Below are 18,922 nucleotides of genomic sequence, written 5' to 3'. Positions count from 1 at the left end.
AGACAGCTCTAACTACCAGTGTTATGCCTTGAGATAGAGTACTTCACATTTTGGGTACATAAGAGGATTTTAATCCATTGATTGCTCTCTCCCAAGTACAGTCCTTGGTACTGAGGGTCAGCATGGTGTAGACTGCTAAAGAACTCGTTAAGTATGATGTGCTACAATAGATGAAGCAGAAGATTTTAGTGAAAATTCTAAGCTCAGTTGCTTTTTTTTTCAGTCGCTGTGTGGAAAAAACTTGACAACTATTCTTAATGAATATGTAGCCATGAAAACAAAAGGTAAGCCTTCAGAATGAGGTGTTGTTTTATTTATCTCTGTGACCTCCTTGAGAAAGAGGTGTATGGTCTTAGAGTAATCCCCCATTTAGGCTACAATTTGAAGGTTACCAAATCACACAGCCAACAGCCATGACATCTAGTGAGCAAAAGTAATTGATTCTGTTAGTTTGCATATGCCAGCATATATTTTCACTTCAATTGTGAGCATTTTTATATCTCAAAAGCATAGAGATACAATAAAATGTGAAAAATGTATGGGTTTATGCTTGTGAAATTATACTGTGTATTGTTTATACTATCAATAGGACGGGGAGGTGCTTATCTCTCTTGTGACCAACAACAGAATGAGAGAAAAATGAAATGCTGTGTCAGGGGAAGTTCAAATTGGATCTTAGGAAAGGGTTCTTCACTGAGAGGATGGTCAGTCACTGGAACAGGCTACCCAGGGAAGTGGTCATGGCACTGAGCCCTGTCAGAGTTCAAGGAGAATCTGGACAATGCTTTTAGTCACATGGTTTAGAGTTAGGTAGTGAGGAGCAGGGAGTTGGGCTCAGTCATCCTTATGGATCCCTTGCAAGCTAAGGTATTCTATGATTCCATGAAATAATCAGGAGGAGTCCTATGGTATGAAATATTTCTTATCTTGTTTTTAGGACTAACTAAAATAGTTTCAGAACTACTTAATATTTTGTATGAATACTGTAGGCAGAGCTAAAGCATTTGCTGGTTTTTAAATTAGTTATCAAGCCTCTGAATGTTTCCAAATCTTACAGGTTTTTTTTATATCTGTTATATTATCATATTTTAATGGTGCTTGGTATTAAAAATTATACATGGAACATTTCTGAACATTTTTTTCCTTTCACACTAGCTTTGACAGAAATGGTAACTAAAACACAGACGTACTTCCTTCAAAATGCTTTGTACTTGGCATCTTGAAAAACTTAGTAAATTGAGCTGTTTACTTATCTTTTCCATCACACTTCTAATGTTCTGTGCTTCAGAAAGACCAAATGTTTTTACCTGTTTTGAGTAATATCATAAAATAAACTATTACTTTTAAAGGCCTGTCTGTCAGGTTATGATTTTTCAAAGGCACAAAAGTGACTTGGGAATATGAATGCCATTTCCAGAAGTGGGTTGGGGGGGTTAGCATGGGTTAGGTTAGCATGTGTTTGCTGAGGAGTCAACACCATGTGCAAATTCCACCAAGAATTATAGTCATTAATTCAGTTTCAACAAGGCTTCTAAAGCAGAACTGTATCCATATCAATCTGAATTCTTTAAATTAGGAGTTAGGACTCTCTAACTAATAGAATATTAAGAAGGCAGCTAGGCATCTAAAGTTAGATGATGTCTGAAACACTCCATAATAATTATTTTGTTTGTGATTTTACTTTTCTCTTAGCATATATTGGTTTTGGGCATCAGTTTGTTTTTATGGTTCATTTCAGAAACAACAAATGAAGTTCCAGCAATGATGTCATCTCTGTGGAAAAAATTAGACTATACACTTTCTCAGATCAGGTAATGTAGTGAATGTAGTGTTGAAATCAAGAAAGTAATATTTCACTCTAAGAGTGAGTCCCTGTGTTGACCAACTCCCCTTATCATTGTATGAGAGTGGTTTAACTCTCTGTTTCCTTTGAGGGACAGTGAAAAAGATGAGTATGTTAGAGTTGATAGTTGAGCAGACATTTCAAGATTTTAAGGAGGGGCTAGCAAATAAGGAGGGCATTAGTGTGAGCACATGATCTTCCTGTAATAAAACAATATACTATGACTCATTTAGAATCTGATATCTTCGTGGTTACTTGGTCAAAAATGAAACAGTAAGCTTCACTTGAAGGATCTGTGACAATTGTTGGAAAGAATAAAAAGAGCAATCAATGGATTTTTCTGAAGGAATTTGTGGTTAGGATCAGAGTGACATTAATCACATGATAGGTAGTGTCACACTGTGTATGTAGCTGAGTGCTTCCATTATGCTCCATTCATTTCTGTCACTTGCTTTATTTTTTAGGAGCATGCAGAATTCAGATTTCAGATTTTCTTCTAACCAGAGGAGTAAGTAACTGAGTCAATTCCATGGGATCAGTAGGTTTTATGTTAAAATGGGATCAGTAGGTTTTATGTTAAAATTACCTGTTTTGGCAAAAAAATAGGGGCCTGCAGTTATCAGTAATGCATGTCTGTTGTCTTCATTGTGGTCTGTGAAATACTGTAATGATCAGGAAAGGAAAATAAGAAAACCTGAGCTTTTTGCAAGGGGCATAAATTCTCTATTATAGCATTTTCTCTGCTGAAAAAAAACTTTTTTGGAAGTTTACATGATTAAAAGGTTTAAAAACTGCTGTTTCACTCCTGACACTGCTGACTTAATTTGTGGTTCATAGATGAGCTAAAAACGTAGCTGGTCTCAGTATAATGCAGTTGGATTTCTGTAGAAGAGGAACATAGAAACATTGCAACCTTGTAGCATTTGTTATATATACAAACGTATATCCAACCAAAATACAAAAACAAGCTTGTTGTATCTAAAGTTGTTTCTTTCATTACAAAAGCTGAAAATGAGCTATCAACAAAGAAAAATTGGTTTACTTTAAAGTAAGTTTTTCTCTGTAGTATTTTTACTGTATAAGAAAAGAGTGTGAGATACAGATGGTGATTGTTCCCAGATTTGAGATTCACTGGATTGGGTGATGTTCCATTGTTTAAATTTTTTTAAACAGATTTTGTGTGAATATCAGCAATTTTTAAAAACTCCTTTATCTTATGTTTTCATCTTGTCTTTATTTCCAGTACGTACAAGAAGTGGAATTGTAGAAATGAAAAGACAGAGAATGCTTCAGCAGTCAGCTCCTGCAAACTCAGGACTGTTGTCAGTAGCCCATCAGTCAGGGCAGCAGAATTCCTCTTCTTCTGTTGTACCTCCTCAAGTAATTCACAGGCCAGCAATAAATCAAAGCATGCCACAGACAAGACTGAGTACACTGTTTGTGAACCAGTCACAAGCTCAAGAAAATAAGATCAACAGTAAGTTGCAAAAATTTTTAAACCTTATTTTCCTGTGAAAAATCTGTGGCTATCAATGGAAGTTTTCTAAAATCAGGGCTAATCATCTTCCACCAACAAGTTCCAGAAAATTCATGCTTTGTTCCCCAGCTCTCCAGACTGGTTCAGGTGATTAAAAGAAAGTAAGTGCCCAAAAGAGAGATGGCTCTTGCATACTTGCTTGCCAATGTGAGTTCAGAAATCAGAAGTGCATTAATTTGTGGTTATTCTGTTCTGTGCTCTCATCCTCACCCAAATAACTTGTTTCATCAGATAGGGATAATCCACATTAAGTGGATGTCTGTTTCAGGATATGTTTAAAAGGACTGGTCCTCATTTCCATGATAATACCAAATTCTTTTGTGTGACTTTCCAGGAATTGATTAGAACATAGTAAGCAACATGTAGATCTTGTAGTGCTTTAACAGTGTCACTGGAAAAGGTGTTGGCATCATGACTTCTGTTTTTGTTTGTTTTTTCCCTCTGTAAAGCAGGAGGTCTCATACACATTCAGGTTCCAGCATCACAAGAACGAAAGCTTCATTCAAACTTGCTTTCTCCAGGAAGACGAAAAAGGTAAACAGGGGTGTCTGTTTGGTTTTGGGTGGGGTTTTTTTGTTTAATTGTTTAGAAATTAGACAGTGTTCTAACCTTTAGTGTAAGTTTTCTTCAGTATTTCAAATGTATGATCTGCTGAGGGGGGGGGGCAGTGTTTGTTGTTTCACAGAGGAAAGGGAAGTCAAAGAGTTTAACAGTAGGCTGATAGGAGGCTTCTTTGTGTACACTCTGTCTTTACTCCACTACTAGACTTAGGCAAATAATCTTGGAGCTGAGACTTGGTGTTTCTTCCAAAATGTTCTTTTCAATTATGAAAATTCTTAATATTGATAAAAATGTGCATTTAACTTCATAAAACTATTGAGTTGAGTAAATTTCATCAGAAAAATATTAATATTTGCACTAGAAGTTGTGTGAAAAACTTCTTTTGTACTAGTTTTGCGTTTTTTATTCTCTGATTCAGATGTTCATTTTTCCCCAAGTCTTTCCTAATCTGTCTTGATTGTTTTAAATGTAATTTTAGTGCCCCTGCCAATAGATGTTTTCAGAAAAGCCTACACTGTCTCCTATAAAAACATTACTTTTCCTATTTATCAACTAAATTCTTACAGAACTTAAGATTTGTTTTCTTCTTTGAAAATAAGTGCTCCTTGAGAAGTCTTTGTTTTCAATGGTAATGCCCAAATCTGATTGTGAGTTGCAGTTAATTAGGATCCATTAACTGGTACCACCAGTTAGAGTAACATGTAGTGGAGGGGCAGTAAATGCTGAATAGTGGGCATGGAATTCAGTTTGCCATTGAGCTGTTTACCTACAATCTCTAAATTTATAACTTCTGTAAGGGCAGACACAATAGATGCATAAGAGATAGTAAAACAGGTACCAGCTTTTACTGCATTTTCAATATGTATTTAATTTTCTAGTGATTAAGATCTTTTGTTTGCTAAAAGGAAAGAGAAGCACTTGATTTGCTCACCATTAGGTCTACTGTTTGCAATTTTCTCATAAACTGTGTCATAAATTTCCTGGAATGTTTCAGTGAATCTCAGAAGAGGAAAAATATTGCAACATCTGGACCTCTTTCAGCAGCTAGAAGTTCTCAAGACTTTGAAGAAGCAGTAGTAGAAAAAGAAAGTGAGCCCCTAGAAGAATTAATTGATGGTAACTTCCCAGTGAGTATATGCCTACAGAAGGTATTTACACTTAAGAAACAAAGTCAAACTCAAGAGAACTAATCTTTAACATGTTGTTCTTCCTGTTTTTTACAGAAATTACCTTTAAAAGACAAATGTATTGGTTTGTATTTGAACTAGCTCTTATGTGTACTAAATTCCTAAAGTTGACATGGCTATGTAGAGTTTTGTTTTTCTTGGTTTATTTGCTTTGCTAAGATACCTGTTGGCTGTCAGAATACAGTAGTTCTTCAGAGAATGGAAACCAGAAGGCACATTAAGCTTTGCTGTCCTTCAGGAGAGTAGACGCACAGGAATGTTTGGGGTTGATTTTCATAGCAATGGAATGCAGTCACAGGTGACTCTCTGTTATAAAAGTCTTCTCTCTTTGAATTGATTTTTAAATTATTTTTTACCGGTTAGTCAGAAATTCATGCTCCTTTTCTTGTGATGTTAAAAATAAAAACCTGACCACTTCAAAACTTTTTTCCAGCAACTGGTTATTGAAAATGCCAGAGAAAAGATCCTGAGCAGCAAATCTCTTCAGGAGAAGCTTGCTGAAAACATTAACAAAATCCTGGGGAGGTAATAAAAGGAACCTCTAAACTTAATATGTATTCTTATTTAAATTATTTTTTACTTTTGAACTAATGATGTACGTGTTGCAGTGATGGCAGTGTTGCTCAGGCTCCTAAACAGACAGACAGTGGTCCCACAGAACAGGAGACTTCAATTGATGAAATCCTTGGACTTCAGGTAGGTGTAGATTGCCCTGATCACATTGTTTTTAGGCCCAGGCATGTAAGAATGATAGATCTATGGTGAACCTCTGACATCTGAGGATATTCTCTCCTCTTCCTATCCTTTCTTTTCTTGTTCTGTTTCCCAGCACAGCTGAGCCTCCCTGATGCTCCGCTCTGTGCAGGGGCAGCTCCGCAGCTCCCCTTGCAGAGGTGTGAACTCTGACCTTGTGTGGTGCAGGGCACGTTCAGGGAGCTGAGCTGGCAGGACCCTGGTGTTCTGCAGGAGCTTGTTTTGTGCCAGTTTAGCATTCTGAATTCATTCCCAGTGCCTGTCAAAGGCAGCATAAGCATGCAGCAGGGTCAAAGCCAAGAGAGTGGGATTGATTCTGTCAGTAATTAGCTGGTAAGCCTACACTCAGACTGGATTTAAGAGCTGCCTGCCTCTCACTCAATCTTTCATATCAGTAATTGGCTACCAGCTTCTGACTGGGGATCTAATCAATAGCCTTAGAGAAGAAAAAGAATTTAAAATAAATCCCTTGCTGTCTCCAAATACATTTAATCTGATCTGATTTTGTGATTTGCTCCAAGATAAGCATGGATCATTTAGTATAGCAAGAGAAATTGTTTTTTGAGCCTAAATAATGATACTTTTTCTTCAAATTTTGTATTTTCTTGCTTTTGGAGGAAATGTGTGTTCTGCTTCTACAAACTAAACATAATTATAGTGTTCTCCCTTCATTTTTCTGTAAGTCTCAAGCTGGCAATCAGAGAATTAAAAAGGACTTCTAATGAGGGAAATTTCACAGCCTTCATGAGAAAGACAGGAGAGTAGAGGCAGTTCCCTGTTTATGAAGTAGAGGTGTCTGGTTTATAAATGCTATTCTTCTGTTGCTTGGTGATTTTAGGTCAGTTGTCAAAATACATAGCTACAAAGCTGTATTCCACTCTTCTGAGCAGAAATAAAGCAGCTTCTTGGTTTGGTTGGAGTTGCTGAGACAAAAGCAAGGATATAACGTGGAATACCCACCCTTAAAGGTGGAGATATATATCAAAAAAGGTGGAGATATATATCAAAGGTTGGAGAGTGCTTAGAGGGTCTCCAGAAAGGCAGGAGAACTTTGTATTTAATCGTTTGAGTATGTACCAGATACTCATTTTATTCCTGGGCTGCCACAGAACAAGAATCAGGAACCTTAGAGCACTGTCCCATGTAGCTGTGCTTTCCAAAATGCCTTCCACAAAGAAGTAGTTGGAGGCTGTAATATAGAACGTGTAATTGGCATATGAAATAAAACTTCCATTTACTTAGTGTTGGCTTCCAGATATATAATATATTCAAACCTAAGAAATTAGGATTAATTTGGGGATTTTTTTTAACCAGTGGTTTGCTTGTAGAGGCTCACAGCATCCATACCACATGCATAAGCTTCCAGTGTAGCCTGAGATTTAGTCCTTCTTTTTGGTTAGTGGTGGCCATTATGTGGAGAATACTCCAGTACACACATGGTGGGGGGGGTGATGTCTGGCAGACACATTTGGGTTTTGGAGAACCTTATTTCTTCAACTTCAATCACTAAGATTTTTTAAATCTGTGGCAGAAATGTTCCCAGCATTATTCTTTTTGTTTCTGTGCTGAGCAGAAGTAATAGAACTAAAAACAACCTGAAAAGAAAACGCTTCTTGTCTATTTTTAAGTTGTGGAAGTAACTAACAGTTCTGTATCTCGTGTCTTTTCTCAGGGTGAAATTCATATGTCAGAAGAGGCTATCCAGGACATTCTGGAGCAGACAGAATCAGATCCAGATTTCCAGGCTCTGTTCGACTGCTTTGATTATGGTAGGCTACATTGTACTCACCTGTACTGTTACTGTAAAGCATCCTGAATGATGAGCTTTCCCAAGCATTGCTTGACAAAGCAAAGGAATTCAGCAGGCCTCTTGCAAGAGAAATGACATTGGGATGCCTTAATACAGAATTAGATTCTTAGATACGTTTATACACAGCTATAAAGTTGTGTGTAAGTACAGCATTTTGCTGTGGCTGATATTCTGGGTTTGTGCTGGCTCAGTGATTATTTTATTGCTGTTTTTTTAGACACTCTAGCTTTGAAGGATGATAGTTTATACTTGTTTGCTGTTGTAAAATTTTCAGGGGTATCCTCACATGAATCATAAGGAGATCTTTACACTGTGGTTCATTTAAAAGGTAGTGATGACGTGCATGTAGAAAATTACATATTTAACCATTTTTCATGCTTTATTTTGAAAATAGGAAAGAGCAAGGTAAACAAGAACTTACCTGGTGGTATTTCTGGTCGGAATGGAGTAGAGAATGAAATCCTGGTGGCTGAGGATAGCCTGGAAACATTTGGAAGTTCTTTAGGAACAGAAGAAACTAACAGATGTATGGTTTTGTTTTTTGGTTTTTTTTCCCTCTAAGATTTCTCTGTTAACTTTTCATTATGAAAATATTTTCAGACAATTTGTACGTTTCAGAATTTTATTTTTTCACTGGTAATATCCATGTGGACTTTTACATTGTGTGTACATACAGATACGCCTGGCATGTTACAAAGTTTCAATCTATTAAATTTAACAGTAATCCCATCAGTGTACTTTAAAATTGTACTTGATAAGCTCCTTAGTGCAAGCAGGCTGTCAATAAATGGATACTTTGCAGTGTCCATTGGGAAACACATGAAGAGAATATTTTACATCTAACCATATTAATCTTCTATCTCTATTCTGTAATGTATCTGCTAATTCATACACAAAAAGAGTCTTACTCTGGACAAAGGGGATGTTACTTTGTCTCCACCATTCTTGACAATAGTTCATGAGTAGCAGGTATTTAGTGAAAGTATATGAGCAATAGAGCCAAGAGGTTTTTATCATGAGATGGTTTTTGTGCTTCTGGAAATCTGATGTAGTGACCTGAGATATTTACATGTTATGTGTGTACTTACACACATAATGTAATGTGTAATGTACAAACTGATTTTCCAGATTATCTAGTTTATGTATGTTTTTTATATATATTCCACTCAGCTTGAATGTAAGGATGAGTAACGTTATTCCCACTTAGTTTCATGGGAAATAGTTTTCCATTGAACTGATAGTTATTTCTAAAATGCTCTAAAAGGATCATCTGCTCTAATAATTATGGAACTGCTTTATTCTGTCTTTTACAGGTGATAATTCTAGAGAACCACTATCCTGTAAAGGCTTTCAGTTAGGAGAAGCATCCTGTGCCTTGAAGACCAGCATTAATGATGATGATATGGCTAAGAAAAATCCAGCCAGTGAACAGCTGCATGGAAACTGTAGACCAAGGAAGCAGACTGAAGAACTTCCAGCCATTACCCCTGAACATATTAGAGAGCATGAAATTGCTTTTGACTCGGTGTCTGATTTGACTGAACCTAACAAGAGATCAAGTTCTGACAGCAAATGCGATGAACAGTGTGCAGACACTTACATTACAAAAGAGCCATCTACATTAGTATCTGAAAATGAGAGTGCTATGGAAATTGAAAAAAGCCCACCAAGTGATAGTTCTCAAAGTAGTCCTAATTTAGAATATGTTCATTCTGGTACTCCACAGATTCCTTTGATTTCAGTGGCAGAGGATACTATAGCTGGTGAAAACAAAACTGATTCAGGAAGTAAATGTCTATTATCACCAGATACATCACTGTCTGAAAAAAGACTTCCTGGAAGCCCTTCTGATGGGGGCCCTGGCCACAGTGCACTGCTGAGAAAAAACAACTCCTCCATTTCTAGCCCACTGGCAGATGTAGGAAAAGAACAGACTGTAACCAGTGATCCAGCTGCCTTGCCTGGTGTTTCAGAGGAGAACTCCAGCCACCCCTCTAACCATCAGGACCAGAGCACACAGGCAGACTGTGCTGCGGGATCTGTGGTGGACATCACAGGTCTTGACAAAACAGAGTTGCAGCTTGAAGTTGTTGATACATCTAACAAAACTTACTCAAATGATCAGCATACACTTGATAAGCCTTGTAAGAAAGATTTTAACCTCCCTTCAGAACTGCCAAACACAGAGGGAACACAAGGGGAGATGCAAGAACCTTCATCTTCTACAAAAGTAGATGCTGATAATTTATATTTCTCATCTGGTAATAATGCATGTACAGACATTTCTGTAGTATCCACTGAAAACAATCTTACTACCTCTGAAATATGCCACTCTCCTCTCCCTGAAACTGCATCCTCAGCAGAGGAGTCAGGTACTGAGGCCAAAAGTGTAAGCAATGTATCTTCTAGTAGTCAACCAATGGATGTTGATCCTTCTAATATAATGTCCCTCAAGATTATCATCAGTGATGATCCCTTTATTGCATCAGACACGGAGTTAAACAATGCTGTTTCCAGCATCACAGGAGAAAATTTGCCTACTATAATATTGTCATCTCCAGCCAAATCCCCAGCCAAAACCCCAGGCCTGCCCAAATGTCTGACTTCAGAAGACACAGAAAAAAATGTGGATTCAGCTCTGGCAGAGCAGAATCTTCTTGTGCTTAGACCCAAGGATCCCGTGGTCACCTCGGTTAACACTCAGAATGAAGACTGTGCTGGTTTTTCAGTTGCAAGTTCAACTCATCTTTCCAACGAAGGGGGATTTATACAGTTGATGCCAGCCACGAGCACAGCTTTTGGGAATTCAAGCAACCTTTACATAGCCACGTGTATGACTGATCCAGCAGCCTTGGGAGCAGCTGTAACACCATCAAATGTAGTTGTATTGCCTGGCAGTTCTATGCCACTGGCCTCCCAAGCTCCAGCTGTACAGCAGTTGCGGACTCCTCCCCGATCCAGCAATACATTTCCAGCAAACCAGACTGTCTCCCCAAACTTCCCACAGGGTAATCTCATTAGTAGAAAAGTACTGAAAATGTGGTGTTTGTTATTTTTGTTTTTCCACTAAGTAAACATTAAAAGTAAAACAATTTTTAAATTGCTCTGTTTGCCACTTGCAACTATCCAGGAGTTACTTTTTTTTTTTTAGTATATTAGTTGCTAGTAGAAATGAAATAAAACTATGAGAAGTCATTGATCAGGCTGCTTTGAATAAAAAAAAAAAGCCTCATATTTCAGAAGCTGAACTGATATAATTTTAGCAGCATTAGAGGTAGTAAACATATTTTGGTTTACATTGGAAAGGATTCCATTACTTTGGCTAAATAAAACAGGTTTTTATTTTAATAAGATTAATGTTATAAGTGCAATGCTCTATGTTATAGGTATCCATATTTTGTGTAGATAACTGGGTAGATGTATCTAGTCCTTCTCAAGTCACTTTCTTGGTTTTGTTTCATATTTCAAAACCTAGTCTGCATTAGAAGTATATTTAAGTAAATATGAAAGTGTAAGATTATTTCTTTCCATGATTTAAAGTCTATACAAGCATTTTTATTACTACAGCAATAAAAATCTTGAGTGCTTTTTGAAATTAAAAAAAACAGCTATAAACCAGCTGTAATCACATTTAGATTTCTTTCAAAAACTATGAACTTTTTTGCAGTTACCTTTGAATTTCTGTGTGTAGTCATTTAATTGAGGACAGAGACCAGTACATGCAAGGTCTTAGGGTGACAGCCTTTTCTGCCATTTGATTTCTTTATGCAACTCTTAGCTTCAATGCTTTTGTCATAGAGAGAGGAGCAGTTTCCTTTCACTTTTGAAAATATTCTTCCACTTTTCAGTTAATGTGCCAGGATAGTTTCCATATTTTATAATTCCCATATAGCTGGCAGCTAAATACGATATTTAATGTTACTTTTGCTGATTTTTATAAATCACTTTAATTTAAAGTTTAAATGTTAAGATAGGTTTATCATACTATATTTTGAGCTACCTCTTACAAAGGAAAACAGACTTTAACTAAAGAATTCCTTGTAAACTAAAACTAAAACTGGTGCTTACCCTGTTTTCTAGTACTGAACTATAGCAAAGGACAGTGACGTTTTTCTGAAAATCCAGAGCTTTTCTTGCCACAGGTTTTGACCACATATAATTTTAAGAAGCTTTTCTTTTCACTGAAGTATTTTTAGTTTCTGTACAACCTTAACACTTTGGTATTTTTTAGGTTCTGCCATTATAATTGCATCTCCAGTGCAGCCAGTTTTGCAAGGAATGGTGGGAATGATACCTCTCTCTGTAGTAGGACAGAATGGAAATACGTTCTCAGCACCTGCCTGCCAGGTAGCACATCACAAATAAAGATTTTCAAGATTAAAGCTGCAGTGATAAGAAGTGCTTTGGTAAATTGTAATAGAATATTTTGATTCTTTCAAGGTTCTTCACATGCCTGTGGCTAATCCAGTGTGCAATGGAAGTGTCCCAAAGCTTCCCATCCCTCCCAAATCACAGAAGATTCCTGGAGCAAGAAACAGGAATACTACAGGTGCCTGCCTTGCATTCTTGAGAGGGGCAGAAGAAAAGCAGAGTGTTCTAAGGACAAGTCAGTTATAAGTAAAAAAAGTTATTTATAAATATCTCTGCTATTCCTGGCAGCTGCTGGGCTGTCCTGAGAGAGGTCTGTACCTGCAGTTAGTGACTTTTGTTTGGTCAGTTTGCAGAGAACTTCAGCATATGACATAATTCCAGTTTTTGCATCAAGCTTATTTCCAAAATATAATGTTTTAAGGCTCTCAGGCAGTTTTAAAAGTTTACTTTTCTTTATGTTTCTGGTTATTTTTCATCTCGTTGGTTTTAAGTAGTTTACTGCTGCCATTGGAACCAAGCCACATAGTAATGAAGATATTAGAAGAGTCAGCAGTTCTAAAAATGTATTAAGGAAAAATATTTATTAGAAGTGTTGGATGTTTCTATAAAAAATGCACTCTACTATCTGTTTTCCTTTTGCCCTTTCAGGCATATGCTTCTGTATATTCTTTTCATTGAGACCTTGCTTCTTTAAATGGTTAATTGTAACAAGACTGGAGTAATGTTCCTGTCTCAGTGTTGGAAAGGGGTAAAGAAAAATAATTGAAAATAGAAACATTGAATTATAAGGACAACTTGTGCTTTAGCCTATCTGCCTTTTTAAAAAAATAGTTGGCTTGCACATACAAATGAAAATAGAATGAAATTTCAAATTAAGATAAAATCTAGGATTGTATAGTTGCTTGCATTCTGGTTTGCTGATGGATAGCTGAGAGTTCCCTGAGTTAATTTCCTGCTATCTAGAAATCCCCACTGTGCATTTAAAGTTCAGGATAGTTTGTTTTGTCTTGCCAGGGCTGTGCATTATCTAAGTGTAGGCAGCAAGCTTCTTCTTTGTTCTTAGTTGGGGACCTTTGCTAGTCTACTAATCATTAAAGTTTAAAGTTACAAAATACTGCGGAGTTTGTTGTTGGGTTTTTCTTTGTTAGTTCTCTGTCAGGTGAAATGTCATGGTACTAAAACTGTGAAATTATTTACCTATCATTCATTAATACTTCATCTCTTGTTCCAGGGAAACTGGTACCAAATGTAGCTGAGCCTTTGAACCATGCAAATCCTCGAACACAGAGGTCAGTAGTGCTAAGTATTGAAACTTGCTTTCTTTTTCCTGTTGTGAATTTCTTCATCCAGTATTGGTGAAGAGAGGAGCTTTTTTTAGTAGTGGCATAAGCAGTACCCCCTTTCCTGCTGCCTGTATGCTAGGAGTATTGATACAGATGTGTGCTGGGACTGGTGCAGCCTGTGCTGGAATTGTCTTGTCACTGTTCCTGTGCTTTGAACAGCTTTGTCTTCATTGTCTCCTGTCTCAAATGTCAAATAAAAATTGTTTGAGCAGAGTCTAAGCTAGGAGAATTGTCTGTTAACATTTACTGGGAGATTTAAATGACTAAAACCTTTGTTTTTTTCTTTTCACAAGTGGTACTCATGGTTTTGTAGTGTAGTCTCATTCTCTTTGACTTCCAGTAGAGATCCAGTAGAGTGTATAAGATTGGGTTCTGCATCTGTATTTCAGCTGTGTAGATTAGAACTCTGCTTGCTCATTTAAAAATGAGAACTGAATGCAAGGTGAGGACAACAGCACGCTAACTTTATGTTGATGAGCATAACTTAATTCCTTGGAGTAGGCACTAGTTTTCTGTTGGGCAAATGAGAGAAGGAAGCAAGGCTGCAGTAGTAACTCTCCTCACCATTAATGGACTTGAAAGAAAAGGATGTTGGAATGAGCAAAAGAGTGTAGGAGCAGCTCAGAAGTTCAGTTTAAATATAAGAGGTGAAATGATCTTCTATTGGAAAACTAGCTCATACTTTAAAAAAACTACCTATTTAGAGCTCACTTAAAATGGTGGAAAAGTAGAGATAAAACAGGACCATTAAAGTCAACTTATTAAAAAATTCCAACCATACATCAAGTTATACCATATACAGGCATGCAAAGAGTACTGATTTTTTAAAAAAACACAGAAGCAAGATCTTGGATAATACTACTTCAATAATTCAGCTTTCTGTTATCTTTAATTGATCTTTAGGTGTATGTTTTGCATAGCAAAGAGAGCAAAATCTTCCCTGCAAAGAGGTGTAATTTCTTATTTCCACTTTGTCCTCTGTCTCATCTCAAATTTCATGGAAATAAAACAAGCTGCTACTACTCAGACCTTTTCTGCCATTTCAAAGGTACCAAGTTAGCATCCCAAAAATTTGACTTTTCCTCTTAGAAATCATAGAGATTTATGTGCAGGGAGAGAGCCTTACAGGCATAGATGAGTGATGCCAGAGCTTCTCTTAGAAATGCAGCATAAGCCAGGCAGAGGGCACAGATAGAACAGTGGCATGAGCTGACAGAGCAGAAGCATTTCTCTTTCCACAGTGCAGTGGTGGCTTCTTCACATGATGGGGCTGATTGTCAGGTGGAGACCACACCCCAGGCGGTTTGGATGTTTTTGTCCAGATGCCCACCAGAAGCTTTTTGTCCTGCTCAGTGTCCCACCATGCACAGCAAGTGCATAGGGAAGAGTACAAGGCACACATTGTGATTACATTGTCCAATATATTCTGGCAGCCTCTTAGGAATTTCAGCTCCAAGGATCCCAGAGCCATAAGTAGTATTCTGGGAGGGACTGTCCTGTCATGAATGCACTCAGTTTCTTTTTGAAGTCAAGTAAACTACCAAGATCCCAAGGTAAAAAAGTTCCCAGGTTTAGTTACATGCAGTGTTCAGACCTCCTTGTTGTATTTTGAACCTAATACCAGTGTTATTTCATGCCCTTAGTTTTTCTACTGGAAGAAAAGCAGCAGATAGTGTCATTTTTGTGAGCTTTCTTCAGAGCTCTGTTTCATTTCCCCTCAGTGATCTCTCTTCCCAGGCTGAAAAGCCCCAGCCTACCTAATTGTTCAGTGTGCATACTCTGATACCTTTTTGCCAAGAAAGCCTTCTCTGAGCTTTCTGCTGTTGTCATTCCTTAGTCGTGGTCTTTATGTGTTGATAAAATACTTGTATTCAGGCTGGAGAGAGCTTTTTAGAGGGATGGGTGGGGACTTCCAGCTAGCTGAAATTAACTTGCCTAGTAAGAATAAACACATCAGTGAAATGTTTTCATCTCGTTTTCAGGGCTGGAAATTACGACAAGCTTACCAGTGCAGAGGCAGGAAGGAAAGTGGAAGAGAACTTACCTGTTGCACCAGCAGAGAGCACAAGCTCAAATTCAAGACAGAGTGAGAGTCACAGGAGAGTGCTTTGCTTTGATAACGTCCTACCCACTCCAGGAGGAAGCACCCAAATTCAGCCTCCTAAGAGTTCATCCCAGAAAGAAAGAAACGAAAGCCCTTTATTTGCTGTTGACTCTGCATGCTCCTCTGCTAAGGCACAGGTACCAAAGAGAGACAAAGACAAAACATTGCCCAGAATTCTGTGTAGGCCAGAAGTTGGTAGCAACAGAGGCGCATCTGCAAAGGAGGCACAGCCTGAGCGGAAGGTGGCAGCTGCAGGGCTTTCATTAGTTCCCTTCCACAAGACGACAGCAAACAAAGAAAATGAGCTACGAAGGGACACTGATGAAAAGCAGAAGAACCAGGACACTGCCAAACTCTCAAATGGCCAACAGAGCGTTGCCTTATGGAATGAGAAGACAGTTGCTTCAGTCCAAGAGCTGAACAAAAAGCAGGGGTCGCTGGCAGCTGGGGCTGGCAGCTGCAAGTCATCCGTGTCTGTTTCTTTGTCCTCGAAGGAGCCCAAGCGAGAAGCTGCGAAAGCTTCCGGCCAAGGCCTGGGCCTGTCCAGCCCCTTCGGCAAGCAGTGTGTGGAGATGCTGCAGGACATCCAGTGGCAGAGCCCCGCTGCAAAGACCGCTGAGAACGGAGAGCTGCCGGTGCCCCGCACGCCGTCCGGAGTGGGGGACAGGCACACAGAGGACACCACGGACAGCGTCCGCACGCCCACCTGCCGGCGCTTCCCGGAGGAGAGCGGCACGCCGCGCATCATGGTGCCCCCCGCCACGCCCGACCTGCCCGCCTGCAGCCCCGCCAGCGAGACGGGCAGCGAGAACAGCGTCAGCATGGCCGCGCACACCCTCATGATCCTGTCGCGCGCCGCCATCGCCAGGACGAGCACTGCCACCCCCCTCAAGGACAACACCCAGCAGTTCAGGGCTCTCAGGAGCACCGTCAAGAAAAGGAAACCCGAGGACTTAAATGAGGGGGAGAGAAATTCCCGTTCTGCAAATAGGAAAGAGCTTCAGAGCTCTCCAACGCCATGCAAAAAGAAGAAAATCAAGGCAAGTACAAACATTTACTTCTTCTAATTAAATTCTAAATATGTATAAGGTATCTTCATGTGTACTGTTTGTAATGGAAGGGTTCAGAGATGCTAGTGCAAATCCCTGGCATCCTATTTAGATTTTTTCAGTTTTTCCAACTTTGCCTCTTGAGCATACTCTGAACTAAGCTTTAAGATTGGTGTAGTTTTCAGATACATACAAGTAACTCCTACTAACTCTCTAAATAGGCACCAATGACAATTACATTATTTCTCCTAAAACATGAACGAGTTTCTAAATTCCAAGTTTTTAGGTGGAATGTAGGAATTAAGCCAAAGTCAAAGTAGGCCTTATTAGAATTCAGGCTGCTCTTGCATCCTTGTTTAGTACCATTAGTGATACCCAGTCTCTCTCATGTGCAGCACTGTGCCTTTGACTTGAGGATTTAAAGGCAAATAGCCAAGGTGTGAGACACAAAAAGGTGTCTTTGCATGTAAATAACAAAAAGGAGTATAACTTTGTAATTCCTATACTTAGCTTTAGCATGTTACTGAAACACTGAGCCTGGAAAATGCTCCATTCCACAGAGGGGGGCACATGTGAATGGCACATGGCAGTGTCTGAGTTCTGGGGCACATTTGTGCAGGAACAGATAAAGGATGGATGGATGGATGGATGGATGGATGGATGGATGGATGGATGGATAAGAATGCTTGCGGACTCTTCAGTTTCCCTAGATTCGTTGTATTTAACACAGTTGTTACTTTCCTCTCCTACAGAAAAAGAAGCTCCCAAATTCTTTTCCAGCAGGAATGGATGTGGACAAGTTCTTGTTGTCTTTGCATTACGATGAATGAATAAAAAGAAGTTGAAGTGAGGCCATCTGAAGCTCAGTGGAGCAGTGCTGAGGTTTTGCATGGGAAGAGAAGTTAACTAACTCTAAAGAGCAAGTTGCACTTTCAGTGCACTGAAGTTTCACTTTATAGCAAAGTCGTGCTGATTCTGAAGCAGGTTGCAAAGTGTAAATATCATTGAGTTGGTATATGTTTATTTTTGAAAAAGCACTTGCATAATTATAGAGCCATTTAACTTGCAAAACTGTAAATTTGTGTAAATGAAATGTAAGAAAGATTGTACATTTCCTGTTAGACCACGTTGTCTGTGTTCTGCTGCTTTCTCTACTTACCCCTCTGAAGCACTCAGCCAGTCTGTGAAAAGGTGGTGTTTGTCTCTCACTGCTCTAAGATGGGGCAGCTACCTTGGCCACTTCTCATTGTTTTATTGATTCTGAAAGGGACTTAAATATTCAGCTCCAACTGGCTTGTGCTCACACTCTGTCGTTTCATCACTGTCAAGCCCATGTTGTAAGGCTTTGAACAAAATAACAATAGCTAAACATAAGGCCAGTAAAACCTCAAAATGCATTTCTCATCTGGTGGAGCTTTTCCCAGCCGTCATTCAGAAAAGAACTTTAATTTGGACAGGCCTTCTCTGTTTACAGTATTTGCTGCTGAATGTCATTCAAATGCAAAAGCTGTTTTTAAGCAACATATTTTTTGTGTGGGGTCATGCCTCAGTATGAATACTTCAACTGAAGCTACAGCTAAACAAGAATTACAGTGTGTTCTAATGCAAAAGTCAATTCCCTCACCTTTCATTTGTACTGCTGAGAAATTATATTATCTAACTCTTAAATTTTTAGCCAGGCATGGAAGGATTTGCATCTGATTTCTCTGTTTAACATAGAGGTTGTCATAGCTATTACACAAACTTTCCAAAAGGGGTGCAGGAGGAGCTCAGCCTACATTTTGCTGAATGAGCACACCTTGCTCCAAAACTACAGAATTTTCTTTACTGGTATTTCTTCTTGTTCTCAAATTGTTGACATCTTAAAAAAAAAAAATTTGCACGTTTTCTTGTCAGAGATCTGTACAGCAACAGGGCAATGTTTCAGATACAATACAAGGATTCCTAAGGAACCAAGATTATGCAGTAGATGTTTATATTAAACCCATCCAGTAACTAAATACTGCATAGCATTTACAGCTTGAATAAATATTTTTGTTTTAATAAAAAGTTGTGTGTCTTGCTTAATTTTTTTCAGTCCACTAAGCAGCTTTGCAGATACTGGATAGAAAAGTCCTGGTGGTCAGTTGCTTTTGAAGATGAAGAGTCCAATATTAAACACTAAGTTCTAATTGCAATTGTCAGAGGGACTAAGGCAGGCAAGCACCACAATTGTCTTAAGCATAAAATGCTTAATAGTGACAGTGACACTTAAAATTAATTTGCTGTTTGAGACCGAAGGTAACTCTTGCCTGGGCCATCCACTACCCACCATAATGTTTCAGCTCAGGCACTCTGGTTCTAATGAAGGTGTGAATTATCCAT

At 38.6% G+C, this 18,922-nt stretch overlaps 1 protein-coding gene across 1 annotated transcript in view; it reads left to right on the top strand.

Annotated features, from left to right (window-relative positions):
• The window catches only part of NPAT (nuclear protein, coactivator of histone transcription), a 23,261-nt gene extending 4,654 nt beyond the window's left edge, over nucleotides 1-18,607 (top strand). The window contains exons 3-18 of the mRNA XM_066544770.1: nucleotides 224-284; nucleotides 1,739-1,811; nucleotides 2,308-2,351; nucleotides 3,087-3,320; nucleotides 3,830-3,914; nucleotides 4,936-5,068; nucleotides 5,562-5,653; nucleotides 5,737-5,824; nucleotides 7,554-7,650; nucleotides 8,086-8,217; nucleotides 9,005-10,699; nucleotides 11,923-12,038; nucleotides 12,132-12,240; nucleotides 13,294-13,351; nucleotides 15,388-16,549; nucleotides 17,311-18,607. Coding sequence (XP_066400867.1) covers nucleotides 224-284; nucleotides 1,739-1,811; nucleotides 2,308-2,351; nucleotides 3,087-3,320; nucleotides 3,830-3,914; nucleotides 4,936-5,068; nucleotides 5,562-5,653; nucleotides 5,737-5,824; nucleotides 7,554-7,650; nucleotides 8,086-8,217; nucleotides 9,005-10,699; nucleotides 11,923-12,038; nucleotides 12,132-12,240; nucleotides 13,294-13,351; nucleotides 15,388-16,549; nucleotides 17,311-17,388 — 4,257 coding nt within the window. The 3' untranslated portion in view covers nucleotides 17,389-18,607. The remainder of the gene's footprint in view (nucleotides 1-223; nucleotides 285-1,738; nucleotides 1,812-2,307; nucleotides 2,352-3,086; nucleotides 3,321-3,829; nucleotides 3,915-4,935; nucleotides 5,069-5,561; nucleotides 5,654-5,736; nucleotides 5,825-7,553; nucleotides 7,651-8,085; nucleotides 8,218-9,004; nucleotides 10,700-11,922; nucleotides 12,039-12,131; nucleotides 12,241-13,293; nucleotides 13,352-15,387; nucleotides 16,550-17,310) is intronic.
• Nucleotides 18,608-18,922: the final 315 nt, after the last annotated feature.

Source organism: Molothrus aeneus, chromosome 2, assembly GCF_037042795.1.
Source record: "Molothrus aeneus isolate 106 chromosome 2, BPBGC_Maene_1.0, whole genome shotgun sequence".
Taxonomy (NCBI): domain Eukaryota; kingdom Metazoa; phylum Chordata; class Aves; order Passeriformes; family Icteridae; genus Molothrus; species Molothrus aeneus.
Note: the sequence above shows the minus strand (reverse complement) of the source record. Positions and strands in the feature narration are given on the sequence as shown.